We start from the raw sequence: 21513 nt of genomic DNA, 5'->3' as shown, positions 1-21513 counted from the left end.
GGCAAACCGTGAGGATGATACCAATCGACTGCAACAGGACATAGAAAGGCTAGCAGAATGGGCAGACACAAATAAGTTACTTGACACAAGAGGGGGAAATTTCCTCTGCGCTCTGAATAATTAAATCGTAAACTCACGGACAAAGAACTCAGAGGAAATTTTCCGCTCACATTGCTTCACCGTAAAAAGATACTGAAAGCATTTTTTAAATCAGGTGTACAATTTTATTTTTCCACTTGAACATAAACTCCTCTATTTAAAAAAACACATTCTTCTTGGTTTCAGCACCCATAAGAACACCAATTTTGTGTTATTTAAATTTTGGCGTTTTTTTCATCTTATTTGCATTTATATTAAGCAAAGTGCATCTTTATTTGTCTGGTTTACACATTGCACAATACATAAATAATGCTATAAAACGTCTTCATATTTACAAGTAATATAATATATTTATATATAACATAAAATACACTTTTTCTTTTATTAAATCTCATTACTTTTCATCGAAAGCGTCTCTGCTGAATCCGAGTCCTTTAATAACACCACTCTATCGGTTATTGAGGAACACTTCCAGCCAGCAAGGGCAGCTGGTTATGAACTGTCTCGTGTAGCATTGGCCCCAGCCTTTTACAAAACTAATTTGGACGCTGAATCCAGACCATGGCTCGTGCGTGAAATCGTGGTCGTTGGGTCTCTGCAAGGTGTAAGACTTCTCGTAGTCAAAAGCCTTGATGGAATAGCCCGGGAACACTTTGTGAACCAGTAACGTCCTGGAGTCCGGATTGTCCAGTGTGACCGACTTGATGAAGATCGGGTAGTTGCTGCGGTTGTAGACCCACACCCCATCCGGCTCTTGGCTCAGCTGGATGCCGTAGCCGATTTTGCTCCGGACTTTGGTCACCAGCTGGCTCTTGTTGTCCGAGTTTAACTGTCCCAGGCAGAATCCGTTCCCGTGAGGTAGATCGTAGAAGATATCGAGGGAGGGTTCTTGGACAGTGTACAGGCGCCCCACTCGTGTCCGCTCCTCCCAGTATGCAACAACGCACCAGTGCGACCGACTTCCCAGCTCCTGACTTATTCGGGAATCTGTGAGGAGAAGAAAAAGAAACCTTTAGCCTAGCAACCAAAATAGTGAAAAGACAGAAGGATTTGCGGTTTATTTTCAGGATTATCACCCAGTACATTGATAAACACACCATCGGGGTGAGGGGGGCGGGAATAACACTTAAACCAATATACTTCAAATTGTTCCCACCACCAGTGACAGACCTATAACCATTAGTGCTTTACCCAAGTGTTACACACACCTAAATGCTCAATGCACAGGCTCCGTTTGGAACAATACTGAGAATCTCTAACTGTACTACGCATCTCTACATACTGCTGGGTATTCTTCCATAGTTCAAGTGGACGTACATTACAAAAAATGTACACAACCATTGTTACGCTCTATTGGAATGTTAGCAACAGCAGATATGAATGCAGAGGCAAAAAGAAAAATACTGGAAATCTGAAATTAAATTATTTTATACTTGGCTTGGCAGGGCCTTTCAACTTGACTGGCAGTTCTGATTAAACACAGACACAGATATACATATGCACGCACAAACAGATAAGCACATACACACATACAGAAAACATCGATATGTAACCTGGCCTTGGTTTACATGGGTGAGGCTCAAACAGCAAATATTTACTCTATATTTTGTGTTGTCTAAATCTGCACAGTGAAAATGTCTTCCTATTAACCAATGGCCTTGTCAATCCAGTAGTGTTTGCTTTTAATAGATGTGGTTAGGTTAGTGTCATCGCTGATATATGAATGTACTAATCTGTACCAGTGTGTACTCGTAGTGAGGGAAAAAACACGGAAACACAGACACAGAAATAGACAGCAACAGAGACACACACATAAATACAGACAGCAACAGAGACACACAGGCCGCAACACGGAGACACACTGAAACACATGGAAAAACAAGAAACACACACACAGAAACCAGAAGTGTACGATGCCAAAGATCCAAAGTTATGCTCCCTCCCACTCGGCCATTCCAATTTTTTGGGTTCCTAAAGTCAATGTCTTAAGGACAACTAGTTTCTCACATCTGAAGTTTATATCTCTTTTACATTGCTGGCAGCTGCAAAACGCAGGGTGTAAACAAAGTGATAAAACTTCCTCCGGAGACCGTGCACACACCATCAAACGATGTGGTTTCTGTGGGCCCCTCTTGAAGCAGCACCACACAAACAGCAACATAAACAGAATTGGGCCATGTTTTCTTGGCTACTGGCAGGCTTTAACTCCCCCCATCCAGGTCCAGCAAAGCAGGTTTGCTCTGGAGCCGGCCTGTACAAGCACCTTTCCAAACACTGGGGAGCGAATGAGGGCCTGTTAGATAGTTGCATACGGTGATTTTAAACTGGAAGAGGCCGGGCACCCCTGGTTTTGTTGTACCAAACCAGCCTGGAATATTTTTTTTTAATTTTGAACCTCCGCAGCAGGCTGTTTGGGGAGACTGAGCTTGCCAGAAAGCTCACCACTGCTGAGGAAATAACACCCCTTTAACTAACCGAAATGCAGTCTGAATTATTAACGTCAAAAACAGTGCATACACACAAACATAAATGTTTTATGAACGTCTGGTTTATTACAGTTGTGACTCAAGTTTTTTTTTTCTGTCTCTTTGGTGAATCCAACAGCCCATAGCACTGTCTCTAAATGATGTCTCTGTGTGCTTGACACGTCGTGCGTCTGGCTCTGTCCCAGCAGCAGGAGCTAGGCAGCAAGCAATGAGGTTGGCTCGTTCACTTTTCCTGACGCTACAATGAGGAAGTGTTGCCCTGCCCCTTTAAGTGTACCCTGTCACCCCTCCCCCAGCACCACCACTCCCTTCATTCTGCCCCCCCCCCCCCCCCGTCTTACAGTGCCCCTCGTAACCCTCTCCAGCTCGACTACATCCAACTGAAATCCTGGCAGCGAGCAAGAAGCAGGAAAAGGGAAAAAAAGAAGAAAGGATTGTGTCAAATTACTTCTAAATTCCCCTTCAAAAACGCTCCATAAAACACGCACCAAAATCAAATAGGAACATGTTGTTCAATGGGGCTCTTTCCCCTCCCCCCCCCCCTCCGCAGTTCTCGACGTTGCCCCTCAGCGGATAAAACAGAATACATTCATCTCTAAAATGAAACAAGAGGGAAAAGAAAAACAAGGACAAAAATAATCTTAACAAACACCAGGAACTTTATTCCACTCCTGAGACCTGACTGTAACCGCCCGTCTAGCGGAAAAAAATCCCAGATCGGCCGGGCAGGTTCCCTTTTCATCTTCCCAACCCTGCAAACCGCCCAGCAATTTTCAGGGAGACGTCATACAGACCCAGGTTAGATCCTGGGCTATTTAATCCTAGCCAGTGTGGCACAGGGCCTGCTTTGATTGGCCTCAGCATCTCCTCATCTGTAAGGGAGAGGGAAAAAAATCAAGGCAAGCATTCCTGCCCGTGATCTCTGTCCAGTGATACTGTGTTGGCGTTCAACATTTTCTGTCTTTTTTTTGATTGCGCAATGTACTATCTTGTGAATGGCTGACTGTCTTTCGGAGATTGGAACTGGCGGGTGCTCAGGGGTGTGAGAGGATCGGAGGTGTTTGCGCCCAACCCCCCCCCCCCCCCCCCCACTGGAAGGTACGGATAGGATTGGCTCAGTTTTGGTGCCTTGCCGAGCAATGTTCCCTTTTTTTTGTGGTGCGCGCGGCCCATTCAAAATACCGAGCGAGCGTGGCCGCGCAGCTTAAAGGGCGGATTGCTGCCAAGGTAGCACAGCCTCCTAACCCTGTCTAGACTCACACACATGGCAGCTTTTGGGACCGTAGCTCAGTGTAAGTCAGCAGCTTCGGGAGCAGGGTGGAAATATCTATGTGTGCATGCTGGTGAGTTAGGTGAATGAATGTGTGTATATGTGGGGGAGTTATCACTAAAGACTCCGTGGGGTAGATTGTACGTATTGGGGCTGCTGGCCGCTGGAGCATGCCAGCCGGCCGATAGTGCCTACCACGCCACTGGTGGGCATACCGCTGCAGCTCACCGGTTCTGGGCCACCGTGATATTGGCTGGCAGATGGACTCCCGGAGTGGAGCACAAGATACAGTACTTCTAAACGTACCATTCTGGGTCCTGTTCCACTGGGTAAAACTGGGCCCAGCACATTGCCTCCCAAAATAGAAATCGTGGGGGATGCAAGGAGAGAACACTTGTAGATTGCTTTGCAACGCCAAAAGGCTAGATAATAGTAGGCATAAAATCTGAAAAGACAGCTATATTTCTCTTGACTCTGGCCCACTTCAATAGGACACGTTGTGTATGAAGCGGGGGGTTGCTCGCAGGTTTGCAAATGCACTGTCAATAAAAGGAGAGACAGGCCACACAAAGGCGCTTCTGCTTAGCTGGCTGCTGGAGCCCTCCCATTCATTGCAGTAGCTGGGGCCTGAACAATAAAACAAGGCAAAGAAAGCAAGCACTGCTCCTTTTGTCTGCGAGAGCCTGTCTCCAGTGAATGAGGCAGACAGCTGATTACTGCTTCCTGCTGACATTCTTTATCCATAGGCGTAAGCTCCTCATCAGCCATGCAAATTACAGAGTGCAACTCTGTCCGCAGGCAACTGCTGCACGCACTTCACTCAAGTAAGTTAAACCCTTAAGGGGAGGGCGGGGGACTTACAGTTTAAGACAATTTATTTCCAGACAGAGTGTAATTGTCTTAGGAGTCTTCTTGTCCCATTTTTTATATTATACAGTACATATAGATAATTATTTTATGCAATTAAAGATTTAGGTATAAATTTAGTGAAGAGGCCATCCATAACGTTCACTCAAATACACTTTGCGCACTTTAAAATTATTGTGCCAAAGATGACAATTATGCCTGGCTACTTATCTGAAAGAAACCGACAGCGAGACTTTTGGAACAAAAAGGCAGGCAGGCTAGATGCAGCAATCGGGCCTTTGCAGCCTCTCACTTTACACCACACACTCCTTATTAACGATTTTGTTCAATGTCAAGCAGCCGTTTTAGATTAATTTTGTGTTGGCGCTCAACATTTTGTCTTTTTTTTTGATTGCGCAATGTACTATCTTGTGAATGGCTGACTGTCTTTCGGAGATTGGAACTGGCGGGTGCTCAGGGGTGTGAGGGGATCGGAGGTGTTTGCGAATGTACCAGTGTTTGCGGAGAGGTTTGAGGACCACTGCTCAACAGTCTCTACAGAAATTAAGGTAGACGTAGAAAAGATGTTTCCACTTGCAGGGGAGAAACAGAACTAGGGGCCATAAATATAAGATAGTCACTAATAAATCCAATAGGGAATTCAGGAGAAACTTCTTTACCCAGAAAGTGGTTAGAATGTGGAACTCGCTACCACAAGGAGTAGTTGAGACGAATTGCATAGATGCATTTAAGGGGAAGCTAGAAAAACACACTAGGGAGAAAGGAATAGAAGGATATGTTGATGGGAAGTAAGGTGGGAGGAGGGTCGTGTGGAGCATAAACACCGGCATGGCCCTGTTGGGCCATGAATGGCAGGTTTCTGTGCTGTAAATACTTAGTAAAAAAAAATAATAAAGTGCTCACAGGCTTCTCAGCCAGGCCCTGCTCCTGATCACTGTCCAGCATATGTGTGTGTGGATGTCGTGTGAAGGCAGGATAGGGCAGCGCTGCCGTCAATGGTCGAATGGCCTACTGATGTTTAAAAGCGCACAGTTGAGGAAAGCCGCCTTGGAGCAATGTACCGGGTGGCTGCTAGCGTCTCAGCAAGAGTCAGCGGCAAGTGGGGAAGGGAGTAACCGGGTGATGAGGTAAAATGAGGTGTAAATATTTTAAACATATTTCCTTTATCACAGACTCCTGTGTTCAGTGCTACAAGGTAAGCATTTGTCTGCAGCTGTCAGTACTATCATCATGGTATTAACCCAGTACCTGTTACATAAAAGGCTCTCAGACAAATACCTTCAGCCTCTTTGGCAAGGTGTTCCATTGTTCTTGAGAACTAAGGGATTAACAGAGATATATTCCTACTAAGCATATGAACCTAGAAATTGCTGTTGCCGATATTAGCAACTGAACGCTCAGTGTGATCGTATAAAACTCCTATCTCCTCCTCTATGTTAACGCAGGCAATAACCTATTTATTTGAAATGGGTTAATGCCTCCAGCTATCGCCAACTGAGAAAGGGCGGGAGGTTGGGATTAAAAGTAAAAAGAGCTCTCGGTTGCCAACAGAATGGAAAGGTGGTTGGATGGGCTGGCCGGGTGGACCACTGCCGCTCCCGTGACAGGTTTATGGGAAAGGCAAATTAGGTTGTTTTTTAAATTACCTTTTATTTTAAACGTTCTTATTTTTATTTTGCCTACATCGCAACAGTCGCTGCACTCCAATGTGTGCAAAGCACTTTGAGTTTGTGATAAGGCCTTGTATAAATCTTCATCTGGTTATAAATGTGCACACACAAATGATTCAAGGAGGTGTTTTTGTTGGGGTAGGGAGGGGATGCCTTCATAGAAAAGAATCCAATGGGAAAAGCACAATTGGGTTTTCTACCGTACAGCAATGAATCCTTTACACAGGAGGGTTGCGAATTCATCACCCAGTTTGACGCGGTCGTATGAGAAAAACATTTTTAATACCTTTTTTCCCTATTAAAAATGTTTTAAAAAAAAATCATATTCAAGCATGGAGATGGGGAAAGCCTTCCTGCCAACTCTTTATGACTGAACCCATTGATAACCCTCAAGCATGTAAAATATTAAGGGGGAGGGGCAATGAAAAAATAAATAACCAAGTATGATTTTTTTTTTTAAACACCGTCGACAGCCAAATTTTACTCGGTTCCGTAAAAGGGGATGAGGTAATTGAAACAGAGCAAAGAGAAGTCACGCTGAAAGGGAAAAGACTGGTAATCATTTCAATTTTGAACATGCGATCATTTTAGCGCTTGTTAGTTTTGACTGAACTACTATATTAGCGTCCGCGCTGTAACCAGTTCAAGGCCTCTTCCAGACAGGACGATTCCTTATATGGGAACATGTATCAGGAGCTACTGTACTTGGTGGCAAGCCTTTTGTCCCTTCCAAGATGGTGTGCTTGGCCAACTTACTGGGCATCAGGCGGCCCCTTGGTGGTCTACGTAATGTACACTTAAGTGTTTTATAAACTTCACTATCGGTGTTATCACTAGGCCTCTCCATTGTTCATGTTTTACAATAAACCTTTGTGTGTAATACTTTTAAAATATTCACCTCAGATTGCACCTACCAGTGCCCTCCCCTTAACAGTGACAGGCCTAGACGGACCGGCGCAGCTTTTCGGATGAGACGTTAAACCGAGGCCCCGTCTGCCCTCTCAGGTGGTCATTAAAGATCCCACGGCGCTATTTCGAAGAAGAGCAGGGGAGTTATCCCCGGTGTTCTGGCCAACATTTATCCCTCAACTAATATTGCTAAAATCAGATTATCTGGTCATTATCTCGTTGCTGTTTGTGGGAGCTTGCTGTGCACAAATTGGCTGCTGCGTTTCCTACATTACAACAGCGACTACACTTCAAAAAGTCAATGGACTTTCACCGATAGCCCCAGGAGGTCCCACAGGCCAGCTATATGGAAATGGCACTTGTAGCCTGTACAGGTGGATGGACAATTCCATCAAAGGCACTTTTCCTGGTGTCAGTGCTACAATATAAGTGGGGCATAAAATGCTTTCTACAAACACAACCCAAAATCGGAAGGACACGCTCTGTACTTGTGCTGTTTTTCATAGTTGAAGTGGACATAGTACAAAAATATTGCACACCCACCATAACACTTTACTGAAAACTTCTCTGGTTGTAAATCCTGTGTCTGACAAGAAATTCTGTAACTTTGTTTTTCTCCTCTCTGGCCACCCCCCCCCCCCGCGGCCCCCACCCCCCACACGCGTGCTTTCCCCTCCCCCATTCCCTGCCCCTTCAATCCCTCCAACCATCCGCCAACTTTACAACTTAACAACCTGCAGATTGTGTTCCCGTGGCATCTGAAGGGGAAAAACAACACCACCCGGCAGACTGGAGACAGGGAGCAGCCTGAAGAAGTTAATGATTACTTCTGTCTGGCTTTATAATCAAATCATTTCTATTCCTGATCACACGGCTTTTCTTCCCTGACGCACCACATAGGCACACAGTGAGGTTGCAGTTTGTGATAAATCACTCGCTGCCAGTATTTTCTGGGTGCATCTCCCACATCTTAAAAAAGTGTTTCTATCCGGGCGGTTTTAATTTGCAAGTAAATTAGTCGTTGTCACGCCCCCAAAACCACCCACCCCCCTCACCCCACCCCCACACTATACACACTCTCCAAACTATTCTGGCCTAAATAGCAGGTCGTGAAATAAGAACAGACAACTGTCTGTACTGTACCGGGTGAAATGGAGGCTCGGCAGGTCAGTGTGAAGGACGAAAGCACAGTCTGTGTGTTTTATTCCCCCTTACAGTCTAGCTGGAGCCTCTCTTATTGCTATTCGATCATTATTTCTATGACTCTCCAAAGGTTCAAAAGCTAGGGGACGTAATTTATTAAAATTAGAAATTTGGGACTAAACAGGAAGTTCAGTCAGAACTTGTTCCACACTTCGAGGTGACCTTATGTTTTCAAGATTATTCAGCTGACGGGTTCATCGCATTTTTCCCCCCACTCTAGCAAGTACCGGGGACACGAGTTAAAAATTTTAAAGTTCAGAACTATGAAAGAGAGAACTTGCATTTATCCGACACCTTATCATGTCACTCGGAACATCTCAAAATGCTTCACGTCAAATTGTTTTCTTTGAGCGCAGTCTGCGTTGTTAGGTAGACAAATGCAGCAGGAATTCTGCACACAGCAAGGTCGCACAAGCAGCAATGAGATGAAGGAGTTCATTTGTTTTTGGTAGTATAGAAGGGCAGTCAAGCAGAACTTTCATGTTCAAAATTATGGAATAAGTTACCAGTAAATCAGGCAGTGCAACTGTTCAAAGGGCAATGGGGTGCGTTCCTGGAGAGAAGTATATGGTGAGGAGGTGAGCAAGTGAGGTCAATCTGTGTAAAAGTAGCCGTTGGGCCACTACTCAAAGTGTCCCTCTGCCCATTCACGCCTTTTCAGATCCTTTTACTGAGTTTTAAAAACTGCCGTCCCCAGGGCTCAAATACCATCTGAGAACTCTGCACAAAACCACTAATGCACCTCAGGGCAAAATTCAATCTTGTCCCTAACACTGAAGAGAATCATTGGCTGATGCTATGTCACGTGTCAGGACAAGCTTTAGAGGGTTTCTGCAATTGCATCCAACTTCTCCAATTGAGTATTGAACCCAGCATTCCACCAATTGGGATTGATCTGATCAAATCCTGTACAAAGTGTGTGACCATTAACCGAAACCCTTTAATTGAAAATATCAATATCAAACTATGGCACTGAATACCTCCCCCCTTGATTGTTTCAGATTCCTGGGTTGAATAGTGTCTAGGAAAAATGGATTTGGTTCCATTGTTGGGACAGGATGAAACCCAACAAAAGGGGCATGAATGATTTTGATCCTCTCTTCCTCTATAAGAAGCTCTATACACAGAGAGGGACCAGCGACATGGTTAGCAGCACAATGGCATCAATACACCACCAATCACTTCCTCTGCTATTCATTTTATCGCTCAAACCTCCTCCACCACCCCATGGCCAGTATGGCATTACTGTCATGGTGGAGCTTTCAAAGCCAAACCAGGCCTGAAAATGCCCCAGATACACACCTCCTTCCCACACTTCAAAAACACGACCATTCAAGTCTCACAAGATATCTCATGCTTGCATGTGTTTGTTCGATTGACTGAAATCTGAAGTCAACTGGTTGAGCTTATCCATCTTTCATCTCACACAACAAGTTCCTAACTGCGCGCCGCCTTCTAACCGAAGTCTTCAGCTGCCATTCCTTTAATGGTTTCCCACGCCTTTGCAATGTGGTTTCAGAATCGAGCGCTGTCTGAAATACCTGCAGGGGATGCTGGGATACCATCATTTTTTCTGTTACCAAGACAGATTTCGTGATATGACTAAACCTGCTGTAGACAACCTTGGGAGTCTATGCAGAGCAAAGAAAAATTATCTTCAAACCACCCCCCCCACCCACTGAGACCATGTTCAGCCTTCTTGATAAAATGCCAGCTGTTTCCCAGCTATTAGCTCAAAGTAAACTATGACATTAATAACAGCGCCCCACCCGCCAGAACTTTAACCAGCAGCAGACTAGAGGAACACAATGCGTGACTCAGGCTGAGTGTTTTGGCTCGTCTGAAACCGGAACAGCATCAGCCTTGTAGGATGTTAGTATGTCAATGTAATCTAATTGAGGAAATGGCAAAGAAACCTGAAAAGAGAGAGAGAGTGCAAACGAGGAATAGAGGCGAGTATTATGTAACTTGGTAGCGCTTGTGTGTATGAACAGTACTCAATAGTTCTTAAGAGATTTAAACTGTGTACGAGGAGCCTGCCTAAACTGACTACGACAAACAACAAAAGTCAAAACCCGCCAGGAAAAGCATTTTAATTAAAGCGTCTGGTAAATGAATTCAGAAAAGGGAAGGGCTGTAGCCCTGGGTCAGGAGGACCTCTATTGATATAAAGTTCAAGAAGCTGAGAGTGAGCTTGTAATGATTGCAATATTTTAACAACCCCAAGCAGAAGTTGAAGGTCGGTGCGCGGAAACACTGCTGCAGTCTTCAGATGGGTAAAATTGATAAGGTTTCCCACGTTTACTAACACAAATTGCAAGCCCTGGAGGAAACTCAGGGTTCTCCCCACAGCAACACTTTAGCCCACTGATATGTGATGGGCCTTACTCTTTGGAACTGCATTACTACCACACCTTTGAAGAAATCACCATTGTTAAGTCACAAGGTCATGGGGCCCTTAAAATTATCACCGGGCCCGGACATCACAACCAACCCTGTAAAATCTTCACTGGGCCTTTCAAGATCAAATCTCAACACAGGCCCATTACTGGGATTTTTCCCATTTCAAATCACAAGGCTACAAGAAATTTGAAATAATTACTGAAACTCTTTCACAAGATCTGACGGATATTTAAGCTGGTTTCAAGCAGCGTGACAGCCAGGCATGAGTGCATGTGGAGTCAAGTATGGCCGTGACGTCAACCTTCCCTTCTGTTCTTTTCCTGGAGATCGCCAAAAGTAGCGATACAGTTCAGAGAGCCAAAATCCTTTCTGCATCCAGTAATGCAAAGGGATCTCTCTACTCTTCTTATGGTGTCACACACCTTAAAAAATATGGGGACCAATTATCATAACTCTTCCCCCCCCCCCACATTTCCCAAGCACAAAGGTCATGGAAAAAAGTGTACGGAGATCGATTTGGCCAGGACTTCGCGGCCTTTACACTTCGCCCAAGATTCCCAAGGCTTTCCCTCAGGGGTAGAGCACATGAGCAGGCCCAGCACGTTCATGCAAATAAAGTGGGCAGGGGCAGGACAGAGATGTTCCTGGTCGTCCTACCTCAATTTCCTGTTTATGGAGTCTAGGAGTGTCCAGACACAAAGCTGGCACTGGGGGGGGGGGGGTTAACCAGGACCATGTTCAGATCAGAGGGTCTGAAGCTGTCTGGCTGCAAACCAAAGACAAAAGATTTTTTTTTTTAATTAGGAATTCTTGGGTGTTGGGGTGCTGGAGAGCAGCAGGCAGAAGACCAGAGGCACGGGGTCAGGTATGCAAGTGCTGGTATCTCTGGCCTGCAGCTGCATTCCATTCCTCCCCCCCACCCCCCACCACCCCCGAAGCAATGTTAATGGCTTGAGACACCAAAATTGGCCACCGCTTGGCCTGGGTTAGGTCAGTGTAACTTGAGGGTGGCGCCCTTGTCCAGCGCCAGGGCTTGGGAAGGGCCAGTAAAATCCAACAGCAGAAAGTAACCCTTGGGGAAGCAGCGAGGAGAGAGGAGGGTTCCCGCCGCACTTCCGGCGATGATACGGTGACAGAGCGAGGGCAACGCCAAGGGAATTCCCGGCCAGAGTGTTTCTGGGCTATTTCAATAATGCAGCGATCTAATTAATAATTATTTGAGAAGCTTTCAAAGACACTGTTATGGAAATGTTTTTCAACTCCCTGCATGCCACCATCTTGCATCTGTCACTTGCCCGCCACATCCCACCATTCATGAATTGTAGCTGACACGCCAGTGATTGTCCTTGCAGGATTGATACTTCCTTCTTTAAACTAATAGTTTTTTTATTCAACGAGCTACAAGTTGCCTAGATCCTGGCCAGTTTTGATAATTCACCCTCATTCACTCTCCCGGGGTCCCCGGTGCCTGTTGCCATTTTCAAATTCAGCTTCTCGGTGACTAATGAAAACAATGATTCAAAGCAACTTGCTGGCCGCAACGTCTGAAATGAATAAATTATTGATAATTAACATGCCCAAACTTCATGAAGCACTCCAGGCAAGAACTCACTACCTCACACTACCTCTCATCATCGTTCCGTATCAGTCAACTTGTCCTAATCTGCTGGTATAGATAAAGTTGTCGATAATTTCTGTCCTATATTTTCCAAAGAAAACGTCCTCTTTACATACGATAGCAAAATACTGCAGATGCTGGAAATCCGAAATAACAACAGAAAATGCTGGAAAAACTCAGCAGGCCAGGCAACATCCGTGGAGAGAAAATAGAGTCAACGTTTCGGGTCAAACCCTTTGTCAAGACTGGAAAAGCACAGGAAATGAAATAGATTGAAAGGCCAGGCTGGGAGAGAACAAAAGAGAAGTGAAGAGACATTAAGAGGTATTCAAAACGAGACGAGATGGTGATAGGACTAGTGGAGACAAAAGACAGCTCTAGATTAGGTGTGAAATGTGCTGGCAGAATGGGAGACAGCTGCCATGTGGGAGAGAAAAAAAGGGGGGGGGGAAGGGCCAAAACAAAGGTGTGGATAAAAAATAAGTAAAAATGTAATGGGGGCCGAGGTTATGATCTGAAATTGTTGAACTCGATATTGAGTCCGGAAGGCTGCAAAGTGCCTAATCGGAAGATGAGGTGCTGTTCCTCGAGCTTACGCTGAGCTTCCGTGGAACAATACAAGAGCCCGAGTACAGTGAGGTCTGAGTGGGAATGGGGCGGTGAATTAAAGTGACAGGCGACCGGAAGCTCGGGGGTCATCCTTACGGACTGAACGGAGGTGTTCCGCAAAACGGGCACCCAATCTGCGTTTGGTCTCCCCAATGTAGAGGAGACCACATCGTGAGCAGCGAATACAGTATACTAGATTGCAAGAAGTACAAGTAAATCGCTGTTTCACCTGGAAGGGGCGTTTGGGGCCTTGGACAGTGGGAAGTGGGGGAGGTATAAGGGCAGGTGTTGCATCTCCTGCGCTTGCACGGGAAGGTGCCGGGCGAAGGGGAAAGGGTGCTGGGGGTGATAGAGGAGTTGACTAGGGTGTCTCGGAGGGAGCGGTCCCTACGGAATGCTGAAAGGGGAGGGGAGGGGAAAATGCGTTTGGTGGTGGGATCACTTTGGAGGTGGCGGAAATGGCGGATACTTAGCTGGACTTCCACCTATAAACTAGTGGAGATCCTGTGCCATTGCTCATGGCAAGTCAGATGATATTCTGTTCTATAAGGAAAGGAGCATTTTACCATGTTAACGCCCAAGATAATATTGTTGCTAAGGTGGGGCTGTTTTTAAGATGTGCTATCTCTTTAAGGCCAGAAAGGCTGATTACTGTAAATGCTCAGGTCAATCAGAGGTTTACTGTTGATGACGTTGGTCTACAAATTGGCAGATGCTTGCACATTTCCAGTGCCAGGTCAGAAGAAACCAGTTAGTAATGACCGCATTTCTTGCCCGCCCATTTTTTGAAATCGTTTTCACGCTCTGAAGTGTGACGTAGCGACTAGGGCCTAGAAATTCAGTAAGGCGCTGCCAGCTTTGCGCCCAGTTACCGCCTAAAGAGGGCTTCTGCGCCAATACAGGAGTTTGCGCTGATATTCAGCGCAGCGGTAATGGCGGCGGTAGCCGTTAGCGCTGCGCCGGCACCAATGACGTCATCGGTGTGCGCAGTGCCCCGGTTCCGCCCCGATACCGGCCCGATCCCCATATTTAGTTGCGGCCGCCTCTTCCGCAGCGGCCGCAAACAGCGACCAGAAAACGGGGCCGTACTGTAGCCTTAGTGGGGCGCTTTAAGGTGGAGGTGCGGCCGGCCGCTTTTTCGGCGGCCGCCTGCCCGCACCTCCTTCCCCAGCCTCCTCCACCGCCCCCCCCCCCCGCCCGCGGCATTGCCGGCTGCTTTCCGCGAGCCCGGCACTTCTCCGTGGTGCCGGACTCATTTGCCGGCACTATCCAGCGGCGATCTCCCCGTTGCAGGCACCTCCACCTTAAGAGAAGGAGGAGGCCTGCAGTACCGCAGCCTGCCGCTCCGCAGCGGGTGGCGCAGCAGCGCCTAGAGCGCTGAAATTCAGTTTCAGCGCCCCAAGCGGGGGCGGGCACACCCTGGAATAGCGCCCGGTTCCGACTTGGGGCGCAAAAAGTGAGTATCTGACGGTCGCAAATGGCTCAGGCGCTAACTTTTGGGCGCTAGCCAGCTGGCGGGGCCATAGTGAATTTCTAGGCCTAGATGTTGCAAAGTGGACTAAGCTCTTTCAAAGGAACCAAAGTGGGTGTTTTATACAGCTTCTGTACTGATGGGAGCCACAGTGAATTGAGAGTGTGCTATAGTGAGTGGAGGTTTGTTATGATTTGTGTGGGTGAGAAATTCCTCTCAATGAAAAATGGGAGAATGCCCATTCGTTCTCCGTAATTGATAAGCCACGAATGAGTCACAGGAACACACAGCTTTGAAACTTGTGATTTTTTTAAAAACATTAATTACGGAGAAAAACTGGTATTGTCTTGTTCTTTGTTAAGAGCGACATAGAGTGTCTTATATCAGTTACAGTGAGTAGTGTGTTATACAATTTCACATCATGACTATCTATCTGCTGTTCCCCTTCATGAAGGCTAATGGTGGGACACTGCAACATTTACAAAACTAGCTGTTCTAAATGACCAAAAAAAAAAGTGACTGAGACGTTGAAGTGCGCACTTTATCATATTCCCAGGATTTCAAAACTGAAGAACTGCCTCGCTCCCTCACATCTTCCTCCCTGACACAATCTACAGGCTTTTAAAACCCAAGCTAGGCCTCACCAAACCACAAATTCCTGATGTAACTCTTCTATTCTTTTCGACAGTAGTGGTGCCCTGGACTCGTAGGCCTTCGCCTTTCACTTAGGCCTCTCGGTAATAAAACGTTAGGATTAGGGGTCAATTCAGCAAAACACACTTTAGCAGAATAATAATTTATTTGGGGGGTGGAGGAGGGAAGGGGGGGTCTAATCGAAGGTGTAATTTTTTTCCTAGTTCGTGCTGATGAGACTGGGTGGAGCCCAGTGCACAAGGCCCAGAGGACTGGGACCAAACCCAAGTGCAAATCAAAACCAGCTCTTCAGCCAAGAGCTTCCTTGGCTTCACAGCAGGGAAGGAAACTGGGAAAGGAATGAAATATCCATAAACAAGAAGCAGACGACCACATCCCTCTGGGTAATGATCAAGGCCGTATTCAAATTGAAGAGAAACGTTACCATCCTACCATCGGGAGGAGAAGAAAAAATTAAATAAATACAACACAGTACTTTCATTGTCTGTCTTCCTCTCTTCCATTCTGCCTTGAAAATGTCTCTAGTCAGTCCCAGATCTGTGTGCATAGGTTTTATCCTCTTGCTCTGCACTGCCGTAGCAAGTTTGTATTTTTTTTAGTATAGTAGCTCAGATTTCTTCCTTTGATGCTCCTATCGCACTATTTGAAGAAGAGCGGGCAGTTCTCCCCGTGCCCTGACCAACATTTCTCGCTTAACCAATACCATTAAAACATATTAACCAATTCATCTCACTGCTGTTTGTATAACCTTGCTGTACGCAAAATGGCTGCTACATTCGTGTACAAATGGGGACTGCAAATCAAAGTCACTCCTTGACAGTGAAGTACTTTGGGACCTGTCTGACAGACGTGATCAAATGTCAGACGTCTTTTCTTGTGATGCAATCTGATTTCCTGCATACAGCCTAGGAAAAGGAATGTGCAATAGGCAGAAATGTGCCTGGCTTTGATTTTAATTTTTAAGATAAATTCTTAAGAAATTTGCATGCGTCAAATAGTGTCGAGTGACCTCTGCTGGAAAGGGTATATGTGGATGTTGGGTTTGGCTGTGATGCCCTACACAGTCAAATTGCCTGCCAATGTTCACAGTCTAGGCATACACATGGGGAACAGTCACATAGGAGAAGGACTAGAGGGCTAGCTAGCTGAGGAAGCACATCCTAACAAAGAGAGAAGAGGGTAGAAAAATAAAAATAAATCATATTCAAGCCAGCAATATATACAAGACAAACCAGCAACATACAGACAGATTCAGGGAATATTCCATTTTTTTTAACTGCATAGTTTATATTTTTATATTACATTGTTATTAAAGCCTATGCTTAAAAAAATTGCTAAGTAGCGATCGAAAAGATTGTCATCATGTTTGGACAAAGAAGAGCCTTCTGACAACACCTGCTACTATGACAACGCCTCCTCCAACAGAATGCTACAGGTAAAGGTCTGGAGTTGATAAGAAGTGATAACTGATAGGGTTGAAACTAAGCTTATTGAGCATATTGGCACCAATATACTACAGGAAAATTCAAACTTAAGTCAATACGCTTTAATATTATGCAACATACTTCTTGTGTGATACTCAACATTCATCACTTTAAACTGCTCCCAATGGCAGTAAACAGACTTGTAACCAAAAGCACTTCATCCAACGTTCAAAATATTTTGTTTAGAAACAACCCAGGTTTTAAAACACAAATCTAATTATTTGCTGCTTGTTTTATTCAGGTGGAAATAATGAAAATGTTACATACCCATCATCTACTGAACACTTGGTGACAACAACTGATAGAATGAGGACATGTGTTGTTTCCCTCTTCTCGCTGGAATGGCTCATTCCTATGGGGTACAGTTCCTCACCTAAGTGGTCTCTCTTTATGTATGAGCCCAAACAGTGATTTTTGGCAGTGATTGAAGACAGCATTTCAGGTGAGCCAATCCTGTTCTCACTTAATGTTGCTAATTCCTCCATTCCCAAGCTCAAATCCCTAGCACTGAGATCAACTGTATCACCCTACTGCCAACATGACTGCTGAGTCAAATAACTCCACACACACCTGGGACCTTCTGGTCTGTGCTACAACCATTACCTACTAGGTCTTCAGAGAGCGCAAACAGCTTATAAATGACCAATGTTTAAGAGGGGTTGATTGTAGCAATGATTCATATGCATTCCATTTTTCTCATTTTAACTGGGAAGCACAGAGCTGCTTCTCTGGTTAAACCATCTGCCATGAAAAAGCATGAACTAGGGATAACCTGAGAGCTAGATGACTCTCAGAAGAAAAAAAATACACATACACACACACACACACGAGGAAACATCTCTATGACAGCGGGCAGGCAGCCAAGCCAGTGCCTGTGGGTCATTCAATCCCGACTCCAGAGCTGAGCCAGTGTCAGCGCAGTGTTACAGTATTCTTTTTCACAGTGGAGCGCAAAGGTCAGTACAAGACGGCACCAGCAGGCATTCCATGTCCTCTCGGTGGAAGGCAACTGTGACGTGCAGCTGATAAGAACCCTCTGGCGCCCTCTTCTCCCCCCCCCCCAACCCCCCCTCCGCCACAAATAGTCCTGAATCAAGAGGTCAACTTCTGCATGTGACCATGGCCTCAACCAAAGGCAAAAAGCCAAGGGGGTCATCCTATCAACTGCTATAGAGACTGGACTTTTGTTGGCTGCTAGTTCAGCACAATGCTGAAATACGTCCCTGTTTATCTAATGCCTCTCTTGACCTTTCTGCCGCTTGGCAAATGGCCTGGGGTCAAGGAAGCCAGAAGGGCACACATGCCCTCCCAGGACCTGAGTTAATAAAAAAAAAATTGTTTTGTGAGATTACTACATTTCTTTGGCAAGTTCCAGACAAGTTGGCAGCAATGTCCAGAACAAACAATAAGAGCAAACTGTGACTGCAGTGACTGTTTAAAGGGGAAGTACAGTCTAATGAATGTTTCTGGTGTCTTTCACTCGTCCCTGCTTTACACGGCACAGTCTAGAAGCAGACATTAGCCCCGGTGTTTCCTCCGAGCCACTCCTGCTCTGCTGCCGTAACACCGCTGGAAGTCGAGGCGGGCGCAGCTCCGAGGAAATTCTGGCCCAATTTAAGCAAAGTTCCCGCACCGCGTGGTATCATGAATTCTTCTCCAGCGATCATGAATTCAGCCAGTAAGCAGCCCTGCCCATTCATGATGTCACTGGGGACTAACTAAAAACGGGGCAAGAATCAGTAACTGAGAGCCATCGGTAAGTGTATAGGTATTGGCCTTTAGAACATTTAGAAATATCCGGCCTCTGTGCTGAGTTAACTGATTTCATCTGGGGCAGCGGTTTGTGGTGCCATGATTGGCTTTAGTAGTCTTGGGCTAGGGGGGTGGAAAATCAGCTAGGATCCCCATTCCTAATCGCTGCTGGGGTAACCACTGCTGGAAGTGTGCATAGGTATTGGGGTGAAGACAGGGTCTGGCTCGCTTGTGATGTCCTCCTACACAGCTCAACAGTCCCCTTACATTCACTGTCTAGGCTCACAGATGTACAATGACCACTTGTATGAGATACCAGAGGATTTTTGGCATCCATGAAAGTAAATCCTCTCAAAAAAAAGGTCAAAAAGGTCAAGTAAGGAGGACAGAAAATTGGATCTTCACAAAATTGTTATGTGGCAATTCTGTAGAATGCATTTCCCTTTTACTTTCACTGAAATCCAGTTGTTGCAAAATATTTCAATTTTTATGAACTTCATCTTGGTGGGGATGGAGGTATGTGAAGGTTTGAATTGAGGAGTCTCCCAACCAGCAGGCTGCAGTTTTGGATTTCAGCCTCATTTGGGCAAGTTTTGGTATCTAGCCACTAGTTAAAGCAGCGTTCTGTGGTTCTTGGAGGGGCGTCGGGAGGGAAAGAAAAGGAGCTGTAGAAAAAAGCATTGGGACTTGGCCCACCAAAACTGGGTGGGACCAAGCGATCATAACCCGACCCCAAGTGTGAACAGCAAGTCATAGCCAGCAAACAGGAGGAAGAGATGGGTCTTATTTCCTTTTAAAGAAAAGATATCTAGGCCAGGGTAATTCACAGGAAAAAAAAGTGTGTGAAGAGTGTTACAATTTTTTTTTTAAATAAAAATTTGAAACATGAGCCTTTATGGGGCCTCTTCAAATGTCAGACCCCTGCCCTCTTTCCCACATCCTGCTGCAGATCCTACAAAAAGAAGAAAAGAAAAAGCCCACCCTGCCTGCAAAAGAAGGGGCCTGAAGCCAGGAAGGCAAAGCGCAAGAAGGAACTGGAACTGGAACTGGGACGGGGACGGGGGGTTGTCGAAGGCCAACAGCTACAGGCAGACGGTGCCAAATCCTAGTCTCCGCACTTCACTGGCCGGCTACATTTTGTTCTAGTCACGTGATGTGTGAGAGGCTAGTTGCAAGGCTCCCAGTCTGGCAGACGGCCTAGAGAGCAATAAAGGCTTTTCATGGCTGAGTTAACCCTTCAGTAACTTCCTTCAGACTGCTTTCTTTTACATTCAATAAAGAACCAATAAAAAAAAATCAGTGGTTTCGATGGTCGAAAAAGACTAAATTCACAGCGGCACCATTTTTAAAATATTTAAAACTACTGTTTTTCAATGTCTATATCTTGCAGAGGATACTTAAAATTATATTTTTAAGCATTCCTCCAGTGCATTCGTGCCCTTCAGTGTCCCAGAGTCATCAGTCTATAAAGGGGGAGGAGGAGACAGCCTAGTCTGCATATATTTAAAAACGGAAGCCTTAGCAAAGGGGCTGAACTCAAAATGTCTAACACAACGACCCTAATGTAAGAGCACACAGGCATTTGAGAGACTATTCTCGCCACTCCACAAGTACAGGACAAATTAACTGTTGCCAAGGTTCATAATGATTACGAGAGTTAAACCCTTGATTCACCCCCCCATCGCCCGCCCCCTCCGCGGAACTAACCAGATTGAAGTGTTTGTCAGGCAACCTTCCAGTTACCTGCTTATGTACGATTCACCCATCACATCTCCCCTTTCAACCTGTCCACACACAATGAGAGCGGAGCTACACATCGCATGTCTATCCTACCGCTTAGATCAGTTAAACCTAACAACGGGCATCCCAGAAATGTATTGATACACTAGAATTTTACAGAAATCGCTTTAAGATATGAAAATATTGTGAAAATAAGGAAAAGCAAACTAAAGGTGCTGTGACTGTATTTTTTGACGGTGATGATTTTGGCTTAAAGAGGGTTAAAATAGTGCCGCAAAGGTACCATGTATCTTCACTGCTGAGCCCATGCTCAGACTCTCTTCCCCCCTCAAAAGTTTCATACACGACATGAAAGGGCACAACCAGTGAATTAAAGGTCATCTCTGTGCTTCCAGGAGGAGCCACTTCTTTGTCGAGGCCCCAGGGATTAAACTCAAGCGTTCAGTTTTTTTCCTGTAGTTGTCAGAGGAACTCAAGTCAGTCCCTAGCTCCAGCCTCCAGACCTTCCTCCTGCCCTGAACTGAGCCTCATTCATTACTCTAGCCGACTCGCTCTGCATTTGCCAGGAAGAGACAGGGATAAATAGAGAGAGACAGACAGACAGAGAGGTAATGACAGAGAGAAAGAAAGGGAGGGATAAAGAGTGACATAGGTAATAGAAAGCGGGGAGTCTGAAAAATGTAGAAATATGGAAAGAGGGACAGAGTTAAGGACAGGAAATGACAAAGAGACAGAGAAAGGTACAGAGGGATGGTGATACAGAGGTAATGACAGAAAGAGAGACAGACAGACAAATAGATTCAGAAAAAGAATAACAGAGGTATGGAGACAGCCAGATTTGGGCATTAGAGCGTATGCGACAGAGAAGAGGGAGAGACAATACAAGAACCAGATAAAAGTAAATACACAGATGGACAGAAGAGAGAAAGAAAGCCGGAGAGAGTAAAATGAATACAGAAATAGCGAAACTGAGAAAAGACAAAGACTTGGCAGACACCAAAGGGTAGATTGAGCGAGGCTACGGGCCCAGTGATCGGAGAATCCAGAATGGAGCTCACTGCACGTCATTCGTTTTAATGACCCAAAATCTGGGAGCAACACAAATCAGGTGCAAAGAGCTCCACTTCCAGCTCTCCCATCCGTGCTCACTTCGAGCATCGCTCCTGCCAGGCTCATGCCTAGCCACACTGGATGTACCCTAAAGAGAAATGCAGACACACCGAGATCCAGACTGGGGGGAAGCGCAAGACAGATAAACAGGGACAGAGTGAGCCACAA

General features: G+C 45.6%; 1 protein-coding gene across 2 annotated transcripts in view; it reads right to left on the bottom strand.

The window, feature by feature from the left end:
• Positions 1-201: 201 nt before the first annotated feature.
• Positions 202-21513, bottom strand: part of smad7 (SMAD family member 7) — a 38662-nt gene continuing 17350 nt past the window's right edge. For both annotated transcript variants that reach the window (XM_085975091.1, XM_085975088.1), the window contains exon 4: positions 202-1086. In XM_085975091.1, the coding sequence (XP_085831217.1) occupies positions 548-1086 (539 nt within the window). In that variant the 3' untranslated portion in view covers positions 202-547. The remainder of the gene's footprint in view (positions 1087-21513) is intronic.

The sequence above is a fragment of the Somniosus microcephalus genome, chromosome 2, assembly GCF_052327205.1.
Source record: "Somniosus microcephalus isolate GS21.2 chromosome 2, FLI_Smic_1.0, whole genome shotgun sequence".
Lineage (NCBI taxonomy): Eukaryota > Metazoa > Chordata > Chondrichthyes > Squaliformes > Somniosidae > Somniosus > Somniosus microcephalus.
Note: the sequence above shows the minus strand (reverse complement) of the source record. Positions and strands in the feature narration are given on the sequence as shown.